The sequence below is a fragment of the Hakea prostrata genome, unplaced genomic scaffold (assembly GCF_041222555.1).
Source record: "Hakea prostrata isolate BN-2017 unplaced genomic scaffold, UWA_Hpros_2 contig_100, whole genome shotgun sequence".
NCBI lineage: Eukaryota > Viridiplantae > Streptophyta > Magnoliopsida > Proteales > Proteaceae > Hakea > Hakea prostrata.
The window spans coordinates 49,595-68,781 of NW_028291219.1; the positions used below are offsets into that span (position 1 = coordinate 49,595).

At 39.0% G+C, this 19,187-nt stretch overlaps 2 protein-coding genes across 2 annotated transcripts; both read left to right on the plus strand.

Moving 5' to 3' along the window:
- The first annotated feature begins 1,679 nt into the window (after positions 1–1,679).
- LOC148998889 (uncharacterized) lies at positions 1,680–7,227 on the plus strand. The gene is made up of 3 exons (XM_089141630.1): positions 1,680–1,910; positions 6,599–6,814; positions 6,930–7,227. The coding sequence occupies exons 1-3, from the start codon at positions 1,839–1,841 to the stop codon at positions 7,077–7,079; spliced, it is 438 nt and encodes a 145-aa protein (XP_088997756.1). The 5' UTR covers positions 1,680–1,838; the 3' UTR covers positions 7,080–7,227.
- Positions 7,228–12,220: 4,993 nt separating this feature from the next.
- LOC148998890 (patellin-3-like) lies at positions 12,221–14,890 on the plus strand. Its single transcript, XM_089141631.1, has 4 exons — positions 12,221–13,690; positions 13,762–13,886; positions 14,012–14,153; positions 14,271–14,890. The coding sequence occupies exons 1-4, from the start codon at positions 12,446–12,448 to the stop codon at positions 14,523–14,525; spliced, it is 1,767 nt and encodes a 588-aa protein (XP_088997757.1). The 5' UTR covers positions 12,221–12,445; the 3' UTR covers positions 14,526–14,890.
- The last annotated feature ends 4,297 nt before the right edge of the window (positions 14,891–19,187 follow it).

Sequence of the window (19,187 nt, forward strand, 5' to 3'; positions counted from 1 at the left end):
TCTAAGCTGAACATCAACATATATTTATATCACACTCATACAATCATTGTAGAACCTGTATTTGAAAAAATCAAATTTGGGGAAAATCTTACATTTCTTGAAGATCCCTTGAAATATGCTTGAATCACTACAAATATGCTCAATTTTGTGATGATGTGCTATGTTGAATCCCCAACAAATCCGGCCAAATTCCGGCCAAAAATGAAGTTCCGGCCAAATATGGGCTTCCACGAGTTAGAGGAGAGAGAGAGGCTCGAGAGAGGCGAGAGATGCCCTCCGAGCGAGATAGGCTTAAAAAGCCCAAAGCACAAAAATATTCCCGTTGGCGAGATCTCGCCGAGATATGGCGAGATCTCGCGAAATGGGCGAGATCTCGCCAGAGATCTCGTCTCGCCTTTCTAAAAAGGCGAGATATCTCGCGAGATCTCGCGAGATCTCCCACCATGGTCATGTCAATGCTGGTTACTTAGCTTGTGTAGCAAACACTTTTTTCACATTTGTTTATTGTAGACGATGGTTTTATTGTAACCATGGTCCGACATGTCGATCCATGTCGCCGTGTCGGACCATGGCGACACGGCGACTCGGGCGACATGTCGCCAGATGTCGGCCGACTTTTGGCAGGGGTCATCGAACCCCTGTTTCGATGGGTATTTCAGGTCATTTTGACCTGAAATTTGACGTGTAACCTAATTTGAGGCCAATAAACACATTGGGAGTGTTATTTTGACCTAAAACATTACATAATCTAAAGTTTATAATTAGCACATTTTCGGCTATATGCGGGCAAACTGGAAATTTGGAAAATTCATATAAACTAATGTAAATATGTAAACAGAACACAAATACACAACTAGTAAATAGATGTACTAAAGTTTACAATTCATTATACAATTATGTTGAGTATGGCTCATGCTTCACATATTGTTGTTGACGGACAGGGGGGTGTGGGGGCAGCGCCCCCGGAGCCTATAAAGGTCCTATGTCACCTTGGCAAAAATCAAATGAAAAATCGGCGAAAAACGAATGAAATACTGTTATATATGGCAAATGTAAGAGATATATTACTGATTTTTCGGCGATATATCGCCAACATAGGGCGATATATCGCCGATATATTGTAAATATCGTGTCGCCCCCCAGCGACACGGCCATATATCGCCCTGTGTCGGCGATATAACACAGTGTACCATGATTGTAACTAGGTGTGTGTTGGATTAGAGAGTTTAATTTTGATGAAAACTCCAAAGAATAAAGAAATGAAAGAAAGTTGACAAAAAAGACTCAGCAATCTAGGTGTTACTTCTTTATCTGTGTGGAGATGATTTCATCCTCTCGGGGATTCGAACTCTGACCTCTTACGTGGTATGTTGTTTTTTTTCAACCTTCTTTTCTACTTTGCTTCACTCCTGTGCGTACTGTCATGTGAAATAACTTAAGTTGTCAGCAAAATTCTGGTCAAGATTTAATCCTCACCGTTGATGTCCAACAGTCGACCGGAAAATCAGAAATTCCACGTGACGGCCCGAAGCAATTTCGTCTTTCTCCCATTAAAATACAAAATATAAGAAGCAAAAAGCGGAGAAAACCAGAAAGTTGTATTCTCTGGAGCAACGGTTCGTCAGCATCATGAAGAAACTTCCGCTTAAAATATTAATCTGCAGTCACCACCCCACGTTGATGTTGAAGGGTATTCTCGTAATCGTTCTTTTTTTTTTTTGGTCAACATTCTCGTAATCGTTCGTACTCTTGCTCATCTGACTTACGATTAAGCAAGTCTATATCGATAAACACAGAGACAATTTCCTGGGTCATTCACGGTTCAGATCAAAAGGAAGATGGGAGACGAATGCTTGGTCAGCTGCAACAGCCAAGAAGAGTGGGATCATTGCTTGGACAAAAACCCCCTGGTTAACACTATTTTTATGTTACTTTCTGAATTATGTTTTATGAATTCGAATCCCCTGTTTAATTGCTTGATTAATGATGCTGGTTTTACTTTGGGTTTGTGTTATTTCTACTAGTTTTGTTGCATCTTCAATTGATCTAGTTTCTCTTTCTTTTATGGTGTTTTATTTTTTATGTGGCTTTGAATTCCACTATGTATTCCGTGATTGCTATTTCTGCTTTTGGGTTTTATGAGGGTTCCATGTCTAGTTGATGGTTTCCCCTGCTTTTGGGTTTTATGAGAGTTCCATGTATAGTTGATGGTTTCCCCTGTTCTCTGTTATGCTGTTTTTGGGTTTTATGAGGGTTTCATATCTAGTTGATGGTTTCCCCTGTTCTCCAACTTTAGAAAGAGGTTAAAGGGGATTTTCTTTCTGGATCCCATATCATTTTAAACCTGAATTCTTTGAAGCCTTAAAAATCTTAAGAAGGCCTCAACTTGCATGCCTGTCCAAGATCTGATTTTTGTGGATCAACACCATATAGAACCCTGATTAAATTGTCATGAAACCCTCATATTGGTGGAAACTACTAGTTTGATTTAAAAGATTTGGATTCCTATCCACATCATTAACAATAGCTACCTCCGGATTGGGAATCAGTTCCAAACAATTGGCAGAGGAAAACCCTATAACTGTGTAGTTTGAATCTAATAATCTAAGACATCTTTGCCCACTGACTAAGTAAGTCAAGTCGGAAATGCAATAACTACGCAGCGCTAGTAGTGGTTGATGCTGGGGGCTTGGGAAATACACTATAGTGAAAAGATGCTTCAGAATTGTTCATTTTCACAGCCCCCAAACCCCAAACCCCAAACCCAAAAATAAAAAAGAACAGAATTGTTTGAAAAGGTAAATATGTTTCGCTTCAGGAAAAAAAAGTTAAGAATGGAAAAAAGCCCAGACAATTATGGCAATAAGTTGAGAAGGGCAAACAAATTTGAACTTTAATGATCCTGGAATTTCCCTTGTGTACCAAAAGTATTAAAAATAAATAAATAAGGATGGGAAAAGCCCAGACAATTGAGGGCAATAAGTTGAGAAAGGGCAAACAAATTTGAACTTTAATGATCCTGGAATTTCCCTTATGTGCCAAAAGTATCTTTCCTTATGTCTGTAATTGCAGAGGGTGCCAAGTGTCTTTGTAGCATGAATGTGCTGGTAAACTTTCTTATGATTTGAATTAGTGTTAATTTGAAAAGTTTGTTTTGACAAAGTTCAAGTGCTAAAATGAAAACCTTTTTCTCAATAGAATATTTTGGCAATATCTATTCATAACCTTTTCAGGAGCAACTAATTCCTCTGTAGAGCAGAAGTGTGGATACCAATATGAATTTAAGGTACAACCCCTTGCAAAAATGCCAACGTGCTTGAATATTGATTCTTAAGAAGACCTGTAAAAGCTAGTCTACTGTCAACCACAAACCGCCTGAGATTTTGAGTCATTTGATTTTGTACTAGAATATAGAATTTAAAGTATTCTAAATGAATGTAACCCATCCTACCACCTCTTTCTTTCTTTCTTTCTTTTCTTTTAGAAAGGGAAGATTATCCTTCAATCAAGGTTATTTGACAACCTGAGGATGTGGAAACTAAAAGAAGGTTATCTATTTGTATCCATGGTGTCTACTGACCTTACCAACTCATAATGCCCTGGGTCTGGTCTGGATGGACAATCTCTGTTGCAAATGGAAGAAACCTGCTGCTTAATTTATGTGTTTAGCAAGAACAGGGGCTGGCTTTGACTGTCACAAGCAGCTTGTTTGACTCTCAAGTTTGTTTGAGCATGTTGTCCATGGCATCGTCTGGTTGAATTTTAGTTTCCAGTGCCATTGTGCATTTTTAGAGTGAGAATAATGATTTCAGATTTCTATGAAAAAAGTTATTATTTTTGAAACATTTGGACTGTTAAAAGTGTTGAGATCTCACAGTTGGTGGAATGTCCAACCATGAGTGTTTTTCTGAATTAGCAGTTTACCGGTAGTAGGATTAGTGGTTTAGAGTTCTGTTTTTTGTATTCTGTTCCTTATTGTTTCCTACCCTAATTATGTTTCTTTCTTTGGCTTATTAATAAACACAACCACAAGCGATCATATTCATACTGAAGCTGTCATTAGTTTAATTTTCCCCGCCTCTCTCCCTCTCTTCTTTTTTTTTTCATTGTTAGGTTTCTACACTGTTTTTTAGATGAATGTAGGTTCTACACTGTTGCATGGTATAAAGTAATTGAGGTACCCTAATCGATCTCTGGTTGGGGCCTATACTTGCTGTCAGCCTTTAAGGTTTTGTAGCAACCTATGCTGCAATGTTTTAAGGTTAGTCCCTATTGTTAATGATATTACTATGTAAAAGGTGCATCTCCCTTGTGTACCATGAGGTAGACGGTGGTCATGTACAAATGGTCTTATTTTCCTTGTATTATTTCCCTCGTACCCTTGTAACTTGATTGTCAAGCAATCCAACCATTGGCTAGATTGCGAAGATTTAGTTTCTAATATTTGCATGTAACCAGATTTAGGGGTTCTTACTTTTTATGTTAAAGCACCTGCTTTAGCGAGAGAGTTGATTATTTACACGACTCTCACCCCTCCTCATTCTGGTCTCCATCTTCTCTTTTCTCTTCTTTCTTTTCACTGTCTTTTCGGGTTCTCTTACTTCACCTGCTGTGATATGGTATCAGAGCTGTACTTCTTGTCCTCCTTGAAGACTCCAATCTTTTACTTAGGCTCTTCCTAGATGTGCTTATTAGAAGTGTTGTTCTAAGCTGCGCATGTGCAACTTTTATCATCCAGCTTGGAGGCCGGAGGGTGAGTTTAACTGTCGAGGTTAATGGTTGGAGGAACGTCCTGCCTGCATGTATTTCTAAACTTGTAGTTTAGTCTTAGTAGGATTAGTGTTTTTGAGTGTTTAGTCTTATTTGTTTTACTTTATTGTTCCCTAGAGTGATCAATCTTCCTTCTTTAGCTTATATATAAAAACAACCCCCAGCAATAGAATTCCCTGTGATTCTACCAGTATGTTTAGTTCATCTTCCTTTTCTCTTTCGTAATTAGGTTTTTTCACTGTTAGATGGACAATTGATGAAACAAGGAAAAACATTTACATTGAGTTACAAGAGATGGGGGTCTCAATCATAAATAAAAAAAAGTGTTAGAAAGGATGATGTTTCACAAAGAATTAAAATATGGTGGATGAACTGGAGAGGTGCGTCTAGGGTCTTGTGTGATCAACGTATGCCTTAAAAGCTTAAAGGAAAATGTTGTAAGATTGTCGTACAACCAACTATGATGTATGGTGTAAAGTGTTGGGCTGTTAAAAAGCATCATAGATAAACCTAGTGTAGTAGATTTGAGGATGCTAAGATGGATGAGTGGCAAATCTAGGATGGACAAGATAAGGAATGATCATATTAGAGCGCAACCATGTGCTAATGGAGGCCTGTAAATGCCCCTATTTGAAGAAGTGATTTAATCCAGGTTGAAGGAATTAGAAGAGGTAGAGGCAGACCTAAGATAACCTTAAGACCTTAAGAGAAGTTGCGAGAAAGGATATGCATAGCTTAGGCCTTGTATCTAGTATGGCCACAAACAGAGCTGATTCCATCTAGTTGCGACAAGGCTTATTGTTGTTGTTGTTGTTTGTGAGTTTTGCGGAGGTGGTTGGAAACAGTTGAGATGGACCATTAATCTAATCATCAAACCAGTATTTCCCCTGTTGCATCAAATGAATTCAAAATTTATATAATTTTTAGTTCATGTACCTAACCTAGGCATACAACCAGCTAATTTTATTATCAGAAGCCATGTTTTCCAAATAATATACAAAATATACTTTCCTTAATATGGTTATAAAGTAAATTCTGGTATCCAATTCCTCTCAGTGGTTTTAAAAACCTGATGATATTTGACATGATTATCTAATTCTTACATGGATAAGGGCAAACCCGATGCCAAAGGCTTCCGAACAAGCAGAATCCCCTTGGGGAGGAGGGACAATTTTCCTATGCAACATTACCCCAGCAATTTTTGTTGAGAGGCTGTTTAGATGCCTTGACATCAGCCCACAACCCTGGTCCACCGACTATTGCCCAATGACTGCCCTTAATTCATATAGATAAGATCTTTTTTGACTAGTGAATTACCAGTCAATATGGGTTTCTCTTCCAACCCCTCCCCCACCCAAAGAAATATATATAGTAGTCTGATGACTGAAAATGCACAGGAGAATACTCAGTAGATAGTTTCTATATGGATGAAATTGGCCACAAAATTGTGTGATGTAGACAGCTGAAGGTAGTAGTCTCAGGAATGGCTTCCTTATCAAATTTCCTTGGTCAGCAAACAAGGCTTGTTCTAGTTTGACAGAGGGGCTTGGTTTTGAAGAACTCACTCCATTTAATATCGTTGGCCAAAAAAATCCATTTAACATCCAGTGGACCCACGGTGGTAGTTAAACTAGAGGTAACTGCACCAACACATTGGTCATCCGATCCCACTTGATCTTTCATGTGGAATGAAATAGCCTCCGAGCAAGAGCTTTCCTTTCAAAAGATTTGACTTGTCTCGGTGGAAACAACAGACCATCCTTTAGCACCTGCTGCAACAAGCACCAGCTTAACTTGGGTTTCTCAACAAAGCATAAATTCTGTGCAGGTGGTTGCTTGTTTTATCACTTCCAATTCTCCATCCAGGGAACTTATCCAGACAATAAAAGCCCTGGCACCGGAATATGCGATTGGCAAGCCAAAGGATGCTACTGGCATTTCGTCGGGAGGCAGCAGTAGTAGTAAGGCAGCAAGAGACTCTACTGCAAAGACTCCAGGAAATGTTACTGTGAAATTCCTCCAGGTGGATGTGAACAACTTCAAGGTGAATAAAGATCCCATTCCTATACATCTTATAGTTTTTCATTCAATTTATGAGTTAAACGTAGTCATTTGTTGGATCTTTTGGTAACTTGGTCGTTGGAATGTATTTCTTGCAGCCTAGGCAACCAGGTTTTATGGTGACCGAAGTTCCGTCTGTTATGTTTGTGAATAATAAGGGAAGAATGTTTCCTGATTATAAGGATCTTAATGCTCAGAAATTGAAGGATCAAATCAAGGAGTTTATTGAGAAGGCAGCTGCGAAATAAAGCATTCTGTTGAGGTTGGTGATTTCTGTTGTTTACTCTGCTGAGTAGTTTGGAAATGTGACAGGTAACTGAATGATCTATTGTGACTGTAAATTTTTCTTCTCGTGTAGGGTGGTATTTTTTGTTTTGTTTTTTTTTTTTTTTTTTTTTTGTTTTTTGTTGTACCAAAGAAAAGAAACAACAGCACGGAATGAAAATCTCACCAAAATTAGATACCCCAAACACACTCTTATTGGTTTTCACACACTGTATGAATGACATAACCAAGCAACAGTATCCCATCCCCTTCTGTTCCCTGGCCTTCGTATTTTCTAACCATTGCTTACTGCTATTCCCGAGTTCAAGGATTTGGAAGCTCGAAATCCAGAGGGGAAGAGGGAGATCGCAGTTAGAAGGAACGCTGCATAGTTAGAAGGAACGTTGCATACAATGATCATTAAGCAGGATTTCTAACAAACACAAGCTGTGTGTATAACCATAGTGTGAAGCCCAGATGCTGAGAAGAGGTGTGTGCTCACTTAAGACCTTCAGAGTATACTAATCCAAAATAAACCTCTGGAAGCATATGTTTACCAAAGCAGATTACTCCTTCAAAGCCTGCTAATCGGAAATTGACCTTGTTAATATCATGACATTCTCAATTTGTTCATCCCTTGTATAATGCAAATCAAATACCAGATTAGAAGAGAGACAAAGCCCAAAATGCATACCAAGTGCCTGATTAGAAGAGAACCGATGAACTTCTCAAAGAGAGAACCATTCGTAGTGTTTCGAGGGGAAGGGGCCCCGGTTTGGGGGGGGGGGGGGGGGGGGGGGGGGAAAACCCCAAAAAAGGGGGGGGGGGGGGGGCCCCGGTTTTTTTATTTTTCCCCCCCCCCCCTCTTTTCTGTTCCCCGGCGGGGTCGGGTGCCGCCACGCTTGTTACCCCGTTCTTTTTGGAAGAGAAAGTGACCCAGATTTCGAGTTCCAGGGAGGGGGAGAGAGGGAACAAACCTAAATAAGTGAGATTAGGGAAGCTCCGGTTCTGAAATATTTGGATCACTCGCTCCTTTTTGTTTCTGTTCCCTCTCTACGACATGTTTAAAATGTTTTTACAAAAGCGTTCTCGGGATTGGATTGTTCTTAAAGAGAAAAAGAATGACCGTTTTACCTAACGCTTGTTACCCGTTCTTTTTTGGAGAACAGACAAGTGTCAGAAACGTGCTCGAAAACATTATCAAACGCGCTCTAAGAAAAATTATGGCACAGGTGCGATGGGTTGCCAATCAAGAGAAGAAAATACCGTGAAATCTGAGATTGACGCGTGAAAATGCTTTTTCATTACTTTTCAACTACAGCTATTTTAATCCAAAAAAAAAAAAAAAAAAACTACAGCTATTATAATATTCATAGGAGTGACAAATGTTTATAATCACTAACCCGTATTACTATATCTCAACATCACTATATCTCAACATCCTCCAGACTAGGTTGAGGAAGGAGACTTAGTTTGCAACATAAAGTCTGAAATTAGTATTGAGGGAGTCGTTTGATGAAACTATCTGCCAAGATGCTTGGAGGAGACAAAACGAGTCACCAAATGACCGAGTGTCACCTTCTCCCGAACAAAATGATAATCCAACTCAAGATGTTTGGTTGGAGGGGGGGGAAGACCACGGGTTATGCTTTGAACTTGTTTGAATCAGTTAAATGTTCAAATTTGAAATAGCGATTATATAGTCATCCCCCGGGCACCCTATCAAAATATAGTTTTTCTACGTGAAAGGCTATGAAGAGCTTTCATATTATAACAATAAAGAATAGCCGGGGACAACTGAGGAATACGAATGTCCCGAAGCAAGAAACTAAGCCATGTAAATTCACCTATGATAGCAGCCTTCGCCCTATATTCGGCCTTAGTGCTGGATCGAGAGACGGTTGCTTCACAATACCCTATTGTTGATCGTCTAATAGTGGGACATCAAACCCGGTCGGCATTGGAAAAACCATATGATTGGAAAGAAATTATCCTCATGAATATGAAAAATATAGTTAAGAGTACCCTTAACATAGCGAAGTATACGCTTGAGCAACACAAAATCTCTCTCTTTTTTTTTTTTTTTGTCAACACACAAAATCTGTCTATGAACCATGCATGACTTGGCATACCGAATTAACCGCATAAGATAAGTCTGGTCTTGTCATCGCAAGATATTGAAGGCCTCCAACGAGACTACGAAATAAAGTAACATTTGGATAAGCACTTGTGTCACCAGAAAATAAAAAATAAAAAGGAGCCACCATAGGGGTTGTCATGGGTTTTACATCCTCTAAGTGGGCTTGGTGTAACACATCCCGTGCATATTTTTTTTGTGAGAGAAAAAGCCCATCAGAGGTTTTGGATACTCAAGAAAATAATGCAAACTGCCCAGGTTTCTAATTGCAAAAGGATCTACAAGGCGGGTAACAAAGTCCATAAGAAAATCTGAATTATTCTTTGTTAACACGATGTCATCCACATAGAGCCTACCAGGTATATCAAATAATAAAATAAGCCTAAGAAAAATATTCATATGCCATTATTTGATCGAAGGATTATATCATAGTATCTAAAGTAGAAGCGCATTGAAGAACAAGGGTGTGACATAATGTCTTAGACATATTTGGATTAATAAACCTGATGAGGCACAGATGTGAAGTAATGTTTACAAATTAAAGTTTTGGCGAAGTCACTTTTAGAATCGTTAAATTCAATCCAGTGCAAGACAAACTAGGACCCTACATCAATGCTGCTCATTTACTAAACATGTCAAGGGTATGTAGTACCTACCCCCCCCCCCCCCCCCAAGAAAAAAAGAAGGGTATGTAGTAATCATGGTGCAACATTTTGGTGAAGAATTTCGGCTGGTTCGAATACTATCGACATAAAAAATTTCACCGAAATCGATACTCCTAAAGTTGCCGGAAAATCACTCAAAAATCATCGATTTGCCGGAAAATTGGCGAAAATTTGGAAAACTTCGCAGAAGTCGATGACTGACTTGAAAGGTAAGGGCGAAACCAAAAATTAGCAAACTGATTGAGTAAAAGCCATGGGAACTATTGGTAAAAAAAAAAAAAAAAAAACAAACACGCAAACCGGTCCATCTTCCAACAGTGAAGAAGAGGATATACACCAAACACAGAAGGCAAAACTAGAGAAAAGCCAAAATGGAATCTCACGGCAACGGAATGTAAGAAGAAAAAAAATCCATAAACAAGCTTCGAATCTGTACTAACAACGTTGAAGAAGAGGATGATATGAAACCGATTAAGCTTAAATGGCGGATGAAACGAGAAGAGCTTGATGTCTGATGACGACATCAACTTCCTTGAAACCAAATGGGAGACCGGAGATGCGACTAGGAGGAAAGAGGAATGGCATTTTTTGATTCTTCAAGACATTTCGTTTGGATTTTTACTTTTTTATTACTTAAATTGAAAAGACAACTTATACAAAACATGTGCTTGCCCTACCACTTTGATGGTATGCTTTACATGACTACACCATGTCACCATGTGGCCTTGTGTCACCTTGAAATCTGGGCGAGACTTTGGCAAATTTTCATCGGAATTTTCGGCGAAATTTGCCAATTCGCTTGGTTCACCCCGGACAAACCGGCAAATTTCACCGAAATGTTGCACCTTGCTTAGTAATAGGTTGGACTAAAATTGACACTCTTTACCCAAAATTCCAAGTCTATATTCCCATTATGTCTTACGAAAAGAAGAAACATTTTTAAGGATTAGTAAACGAAGGGCAATTTCTAGTTATGTGGATCTTTACCATCTATCTTATGGGATAAAAAATCTCATCTAGATTCGATACCCCACAAACACTCTAGTGCAAGAACCATAAAACCAAACAAAATAACCCATCCCAAATTCATATATGCTAAATTTTTAGATTGAAATTTTTTACATTATTTATGTATCCAAAGGAGGCCAGATTTTCGCTCATGCAGCCAAAATTCTGCAAAATCGAACAAAGCCCATATACAAAATCCAAGGCCCACAATAGGTTCATTGGCCCATAGAGAGATTGAAATGTTCTGGCCCATTTATCATCTCTATATCTTTAGTGGGCCCCACAGACGACGTACACGAGAGATACGGCCTGAACGCATCTGACACGTCTCGTTTCTTTCTTGTCGTTGATTTGATTTGTTCCGTTCCGGTTTCAGATTTATCATGCGCCGGACATTACTGAAACTGACTCATCGTTCGGGTTCGGTGTCAGATGACTCAGACATTGCTGTTCTTAGGCTACCAGCATGAGAAGAACGCTTCGCCTGTAAAACAGAAACGCTGGTTTGATTTAAAACAAAAAAACAAAAAAACGTTAACGGCCGTTAATTTTCCAACCTCCGCGACCAGCTGTTTTTTTCAGTTTCTTCTTTTATTATGAATTGTATTTTCGTTTTCTCGGATTTGACGGCGGAAACGGGATTCCGTGTCCACGTGGCGCCTCTCTATGCTGCATTTCTTCTTTCCACCTGTCTTTTTCGCAAAAAAAAAAAAAAAAAAAAACTGTTATCAATCAGCTCCACACCCACAGATTTTAGCTTGAAGTCGTTCAATTTCTTTTTTTAAAATTCCAAATTTAAGATTTTTCTAAAACTACTAATTCTGTAACAAACAAACATCAAAATTAAATAATCAAATTTGAAAATTTTTTGGTAAGAAAAATCAAATTTGATATTATTATATTATTATGCAAATTTAGAAACCTAGGAGAAAAAGGAATAGATGTTTCATCAAAACCAACGGCTACATTGCCGGTTCAAAATCAAAAGAGTGAAGAGCAAACAAGCAAAAGCAGAGCCCTAGAAGTAGACCCCCTACAGCTTTATATTCCCCTTCCTCATTTTGCGTAGGACCCACGCTTTTAAACGAAAAACAACCAACAGCGACTATCCGCTGGCGGAGTATTCAAACGGACGGAATGAAACGCCGTTAATACTTAAATATGAAATTAATTAAGAAAAGGCTGGAAATTAGAGGTGGGCGGTTGGGTTGGGGTGAGGTGAGGTGTGCTGTGGGTCCCATGGAAAGGATTAGTACGAGCTGTCTGTCTGAGTATGACAGTCTGGTCCTTAGAGGTTTTCTTTCTCTCTCTTCTAAACTGCATGTCTATATGAAACAAAGCAAGCCTGGAACAAGACCTTCATCACATTACCTCCACACACGTTTCAGAAACTCTCAACCACCATCACTGCTAGCAAAATGATGCTGGCTCCTTGTTTTTAAAGCTGCTCTCTGTCTGCTCTTCTGCCCATCATTCTGTGGTTTCTCCATTTGGTTGTAGAAAATCTTGAAGGGTAATCCTTAAATCTTCATTTGCAACCATGGCAGAGGAAACCCAAACGAAATCAGAGGAAGTCGTTGTGACTGTGAAAGAGACTGAGAAAATGGCACAGAAGGAGGCCGCCAAGCCCAGTGTTATAGAAGATGTTTCTGCTTCTGTGACTGTTACTGCTTCTGAAATGGCTGAGAAGCCAAAGGTTTCTGAGGAGGAGACCGTTGGTCAATCTGTTTCTTTTAAGGAGGAAAGCAACATCGTTTATGATCTTCCTGACCCAGAGAAGAAAGCCCTTGAAGAGTTGAAGCAGCTCATTCAGGAAGCTCTTAATAAACACGAGTTCACTGCTCCTCCACCGGCGCCGAAGGAGGAAGAGAAGCCCAAGCCCAAAGAGGAGGAGGAGAAGAAGGCTGAGACTCAAGAAGAAACTGCAACTGCTGTTGAAGAAGTGCCGGCGGCGACGCTTACGGAAGAGCCCCTGAAGACGGAGGCTAATGAAGTTGCAGAGCCGGCATCGGTACCGGAAATGGTGGAGGAGAAAAAAGAAGGATCATCGGCAACGCCGGAAGAAGTCAAGGAAGTGACGCCAGCGGCAGTGGTGGTTACAGAAGTGGTTGAGACTGTAACCTACGTTGATGACGATGGCGCTAAGACTGTTGAAGCCATTAAAGAAACCATCGTAGCTGTCTCTGCTCCTGCAGCCGCGGCCGAGGAAGCTGCATCGGCGTCTGAAAAGAAAGAAGATGAGAAAGCGGAAGCCGCAGCTTCACCCCCTTCGCCACCGGAGGAGGTATCCATATGGGGAATCCCGTTGCTCGCCGACGAGCGGAGCGATGTGATCCTTCTGAAATTCCTTCGTGCTAGGGATTTCAAGGCGAAGGATGCGTTCGCCATGATTAAGAACACGGTGGCATGGAGGAAAGAGTTCGGAATTGAAACTCTGCTTGAAGAAGATCTCGGTAATGATCTGGAGAAAGCTGTGTTCATGTATGGCTTTGATAAGGAAGGTCACCCTGTGTGTTACAACGTATATGGTGAGTTCCGGAACAAGGAATTGTATCAGAAGGCATTTTCCGATGAGGAAAAGCGACAGAAGTTCCTTCGATGGAGGATTCAGTTCCTTGAGAAGAGCATTCAAAAGCTCGATTTTAGCCCAACTGGTATCTCCACGATTTTCCAAGTTAATGATCTTAAGAATTCTCCCGGACCCGGAAAGTGGGAACTTCGACAAGCTACAAGGCAAGCTCTATCCCTGCTGCAGGACAACTACCCTGAGTTTGTCGCCAAACAGGTACTACTGATTCTTCTCCTCTGATGATCTGATTCATGGACCAGTTTAATTAAAATTTGAGTCTGATGCAGGTTTTTATCAATGTTCCCTGGTGGTACCTTGCCTTCAATCGGATGATCAGTCCCTTCTTGACACAGAGAACCAAGAGCAAGTTTTTCTTTGCCGGACCATCCAAATCTGCTGAAACCCTTTTCAAGTTAGTCAAGATTTCGGCTTTCGTACTTAAATTTTGATGATTAAATATGTCTGTTGTCTTTTCTTTTTGGGTTCTTCCAATTGACATTTACTGACTTCGAAGTGTGATTGTTTCTGCAAAAACAGGTATATCACTCCCGAGCAAGTGCCAGTTCAATACGGAGGCTTGAGCAGGGAAGGAGAACAAGAATTCTCTACAGCTGAATCAGTTACTGAAGTCACTGTAAAGCCGACAACAAAGCACGCTATTGAAATCTCTGTTCCTGAGGTGGGTTCTTTTTTCTGTGTATATCCAATCATCTACATTGATTTGAAAGAACTCTTGTTTGTCTCTGATACAATAAATGCTAATTGATTGTTTAAATTCCGGATTAATGGTCTGCAGAACTGCCTTTTCGTTTGGGAGCTTCGCGTAATTGGTTGGGATGTCAGCTATGGTGCTGAGTTTGTACCTAATGCCGAAGACGGCTACACTGTGATTGTGCAGAAGGCAAGGAAGTTGATGCCCACCGATGAACCAGTGCTTTCCAACAGCTTCAGGATTGGTGAGCCAGGGAAGGTGGTGCTCACCATCAACAACACCTCATCCAAGAAGAAAAAGCTCCTCTACAGATACAAGACCAAACCCTCCTCAGATTGAGTTCAAATTCAACCAGATGAAACCTATTTCTCAAATCATACATCATCATCATATTGACTAGAAGATTTTTGGGCTGGGTTCTTTTTGTTCAGACTTTTAGTTCTTTCTATAATTTTTTTTTCTTTTTTTTTCTTTTCCTTTTGGGATTCTTGTGGAGGTTATATTTTTGTTGAAGTTTCAAATTTGGTGTGAGGATGTGTGAGATTTTATGGCAAACTTGATTGGGTATGAGGGGAAGAATGGAAATTCTGAAAGAAAAAACTAGGAAGAAGAGTGGAAGGAATCCTGTTACTGCTGTTGCCTGTAAAATTTCTTTGTAAATTAGTTGGTTTTTTTGCTCAGTAAAAATAGATCTCTTGTTGAAATTCTTTTCTTTATAATTCATGGCCCTCTTGTAACAATTAATAATGCTGCTAATCAAGTGGTTTGATTGTTTATACATTAAGTTGGTATTCTTTGAATGTTTCTCTATTTAATTCCAAAACACAACCAGGAGAGTGGAGACTGACACTGGTAAACTGGGCTGTCTTCATAAAGAATGGCACTCGTATTATTAGGCACGATTTGCTTTTGCTGTATCTTATTTACTATTAGGTGTAAAGGAGGAAAACCCTAATCATTTGATCCACCTAACTCTTATGAAAAAGTTATGTTTAAGGTTTTTTAATGGCAGTGAAGATTTGAAACCCATTTTGAAACTATCAAGGCTGGTAAAATTGTCAGGGATCCTTCAAAGGCTGCGTCTTTTGTTTACTTTCCCAAAAGTTAAAACAGATAGAAGTTTTCAAAATTCAACTCGTGCTTCTCCATTGGTAGCTCTTTCGTGCTTTGTCAATCCCATTGTTGTAGCTTTTTTGCCGTATTTACCTTTGGGGCCCATTACTGAATGGTGCCCTTCTAAACCTCGAAAGAAGCATTGTAATGGTATTGTAGTCTCAAAAAGAAGAAAGCATTGTAATTGACCTCCCACCTTGCATTTTCTGGGCATCTGTCTTGCAGATCTGGGTACCTATTTATTATATTTTAATAAGTTAAAAACTGTAAAATTCAGAAAAGCAAATTGCACCAATACCTAACATAATAGGCTGTGTTTTTTAGCGAAGCTGAAAGCTGAAAAACTTCATTTATAAACTTGAAAGAAAATTCAAATATATATTAAATAAAAGAAAAAAATACAAAAGATAACTCCATGAAAACACAAGGTTTAGTCTAAATCAAAAAATAAAAATTGACCAAATGTCATATTTGTAATAGACAAAGTCACTTAGGCTAAGAAATGGATAGAGTATAATAAGCCCTTAGAATAATAGTTGTAACAACCACAACAACAATTAAGCACAAGAAATATAACATTCACAAACACCCGATGAAGCGACATGCCACAAAGGCGGATATAAACACGCTATAAGGACGGAAATACACGTTACCAAAGCGGAGAGATGGCATGCTACAAGGGTGGAAACGACAGCCACGACAAAGACACACCGATGACGATCAGCAACACGAGACTCTCGTAGCAGCAAAACTTCCAGATGATTCACGGGAGAAACTTCAAGCTCCGGCGTAAAACCTTCGGTCTGCAGAATTCACTGTTGGAGCTCGCATCTACCTGTTTTTTTTTTTCCCGGATAACCTGAAACTTTCCGCCAATTGTGAAAAAAGAGAAAACACAGAGAGACGGAGAGAATGAAAAACTGAGAACAGTTTTTTTTTTTTCCGATCGGAACTTCACAAAAAATAGAGAGAATGAGAAACTGAGAACAGTTTTTTTTTCTCCCCCAAATTTACCTGCACTCAAATCTATCGTTTTTTTCATCTTACATGTGTTTTTAGTTTTTACATTACTTTACTAACATTTAAGTATGCTTTTAGGGTTTAGCTTGTCATGTTGTCATCTTGCATCACCTCTACAATCTCTTTTCTAATCCCCTACCTTTACCATCAAAATCTCCTTAGTTTCTTCCATCATATCCTTCAAGAATCTATACACGCAAGGGAAAATTTTCATCACTTTTTATGGATAGTTGATGGTTCATCAGGTGCCAACCTTATCTGATAATGATTTCCTGCTGCTTCATGAGTAAACATGAATAATTAAACTGTTTAGATAAGCATCAAGGCTGGTCGTTCGGGTAGGTAAACGTACAGGGACACGACACTATCAAAGTCAAGCTGTATACAACTTACACTTTTGGACTTGGTTCAGGCCTGAATCTTTCTCGCTTGACTCGACAGTTCAATGATTTGCCCAGTGAGCTATCAAACTTTCATTGGGTATGTGGGTCCTTGATTAATCACTTGATCTCTCCAAAAATTGATGACATTTACTGGTTTTCATTAGGTTTTAAGCTCTCAACCTTCTCATTGTATAATCGAAAAACAGATCACCTGTAGAACATATTATCCATTTAATTATGTTAGTGATTACTGTGACCAGAGGTAGTGATGAAATCTAGTGGCTATGCGGGTCCTACTTCTTAGAGGTCTTTAGCCTCTTTTTTCTTTTTTTTTTAAAAATTAAAATAAAAAAATTTATTTGGTTAAAGTTCAATAACAAAGATAGATGTGATTGCACGTAAATTGAGTGTTTACATCATCTACAATTCTCACTCTCTGTAATTTCTTGTAATTTTATTTAGGATTGTTATAAATAGCAGTTAATTATCTAAGAAATAAAATTAGAACCCAATAAAAAACTGAATCTGATAAATCCCTAAATAAATTATGAAGAGATGATAAAATTTTAAAGATTTATTAAATGCACTTCTTAGTTGGGTTTCTTTAAATAATTAATTGTCATCAATCATAATCTTTCTATAAATCATAGAATTTAAAAAGAAAAAAATGATAGAAAATTGCAGTGGGTTAGAAAACCTCAATTTTTGAAAAAATAAAGAAAATTTGGACGTGAGTGCATGACCATGGTCAGCAGAAGCTATTCAGTGTTTTGGCTTGCACGTATATCAAATTCCCATGGTTTTGAAGTCATAACGTTAGGTTCCGATACAGATAGGATCAACCCGATACCCGATACCCGATACCCGATACCGACCCGTTACGTACTCACTCTCGTCAGTGTGTCTGGTGACTCTGTTGTCCTGGACAGACACGACAACTGAGCGACCAGAGTCCCCACTGGGCCACTGCACCCACCATGTGCAACTTCTTTGAGGGGCAGCCCCTGATGATCTCTGTCTTTTCTCTCACTGTCCACGCTCAAAGTTCTACCCATGGCGTGCGTTTTGGGTGTCAAAACAGAGCCCAAGTGATAAAAAAAAGACCCCATCAGTTTCAATGTCTTGAGGTTAAATAAAAGTCCATAACCACCTCTGAACTCATTTGTTTCAACTTCCCGTTTTGTTTTTTCTTTTTTTTTCTTTTGGTTTTCAATGGTGTAGTTTAAAAAGTAGAAGAAAAAAAATGGATGTTCCAGACCACCAGAATTGATTTGAGCCGTAGGCAGCTCAGTGAACACAACTACTAAAGCAAAACCCGAGATTTTTGGGTGTCTAATGAGGCTTATTTTCATGTATGGACCTTTATTTGTCTTACATATTGATCAAATAATCAATAATTTTGTATCAGAATTAGTGCATTGGTCAAATCCACCTGGTAGAAATGCAATGTTTTATGACTTTATCATAATGAAAAGGGGGAAAGAAGTTGTTAGGAATGCAAGTGTCATTCATCTCTAACCATCATATGACCTTGTGCCATAAAAGAGTCCAAATTGGTGGGTATATCTACCAACCATCATTAAAGAGATAATATATATTGGAAAAGGATCAACTACCCTTGGGAGAGTAGGGATTTTGATCCTAGCCCTACCTTTGGGGTTGGGCCCATGCCCCATGGATGGCTGGGATCCATCCACCCATCACTAACTGCCCAAGTGAACAGCAGATCCAGACCAAGAATCTCTCTCTATATATATACATATGAAGGCGATCACATGTTAGGTGTTGATTGTTAAATTGTCATTATAAGGAAGCAAAGCAAAACCCCTTTGAAAGACCTATTATCTTTTGAGGATAGCATAGCATGATGTGTAAATTTCTTTGTAAATATCATTTTCATCATTAACATTCTAAAAGATACTTCCCAATGGTCAATTTTGGTACCTGCAGAACCATATGAATTTGATTAGTTTATCAAAACAATCCATCGCATGGTGCCCATGAAATCATGTGAATCTTTACTATTAACTCTGAAGGAGTGGTCAACTTTGAGCCACTCACACAGAGAGTTTAATACTCTTCATTGCTTTCAGTGAAAGTTGAATAATTTTGATTTCAACCATGGGCGATGTGGTGAAGGAGTTCATAGAGGCCTGCCCATGTCAATACTAAGATCAGATCATTTTAAGTCTGATGTGAAGAATCAATTAAATCCAAAATGAGTGGCCCCAAGTAGATTGGAGGATATGAATCTGTTAATTTAGATCAGCTACCATGTCAACTCCTTTACCAACTTTGGGATTAAATGAACCATTAACATATATTAATAAAGAGTTACCTTCATGGTAGATCAATTATTTAATTACATAGCTTGCTACAGGAAACTAAAAAATGTGAGGTACCTACTCATTGTTTGTCTAAATTTTGTATCCATTCAGTCTAAATTATTGATAGCTCATCTCTGAGTTTCAGCCCAGTAGAATTT

Coding starts and splice junctions, on each gene's coding strand:
- LOC148998889 (XM_089141630.1), top strand. CDS start 1,839: ATGGGAGACGAATGCTTGGTCAGCTGCAACAGCCAAGAAGAGTGGGAT. Junction 1,911..6,598: donor GCTTGGACAAAAACCCCCTG/GTTAACACTATT, acceptor AATTCTGTGCAG/GTGGTTGCTTGTTTTATCAC. Junction 6,815..6,929: donor TGGATGTGAACAACTTCAAG/GTGAATAAAGAT, acceptor TATTTCTTGCAG/CCTAGGCAACCAGGTTTTAT.
- LOC148998890 (XM_089141631.1), top strand. CDS start 12,446: ATGGCAGAGGAAACCCAAACGAAATCAGAGGAAGTCGTTGTGACTGTG. Junction 13,691..13,761: donor CTGAGTTTGTCGCCAAACAG/GTACTACTGATT, acceptor AGTCTGATGCAG/GTTTTTATCAATGTTCCCTG. Junction 13,887..14,011: donor TCTGCTGAAACCCTTTTCAA/GTTAGTCAAGAT, acceptor CTGCAAAAACAG/GTATATCACTCCCGAGCAAG.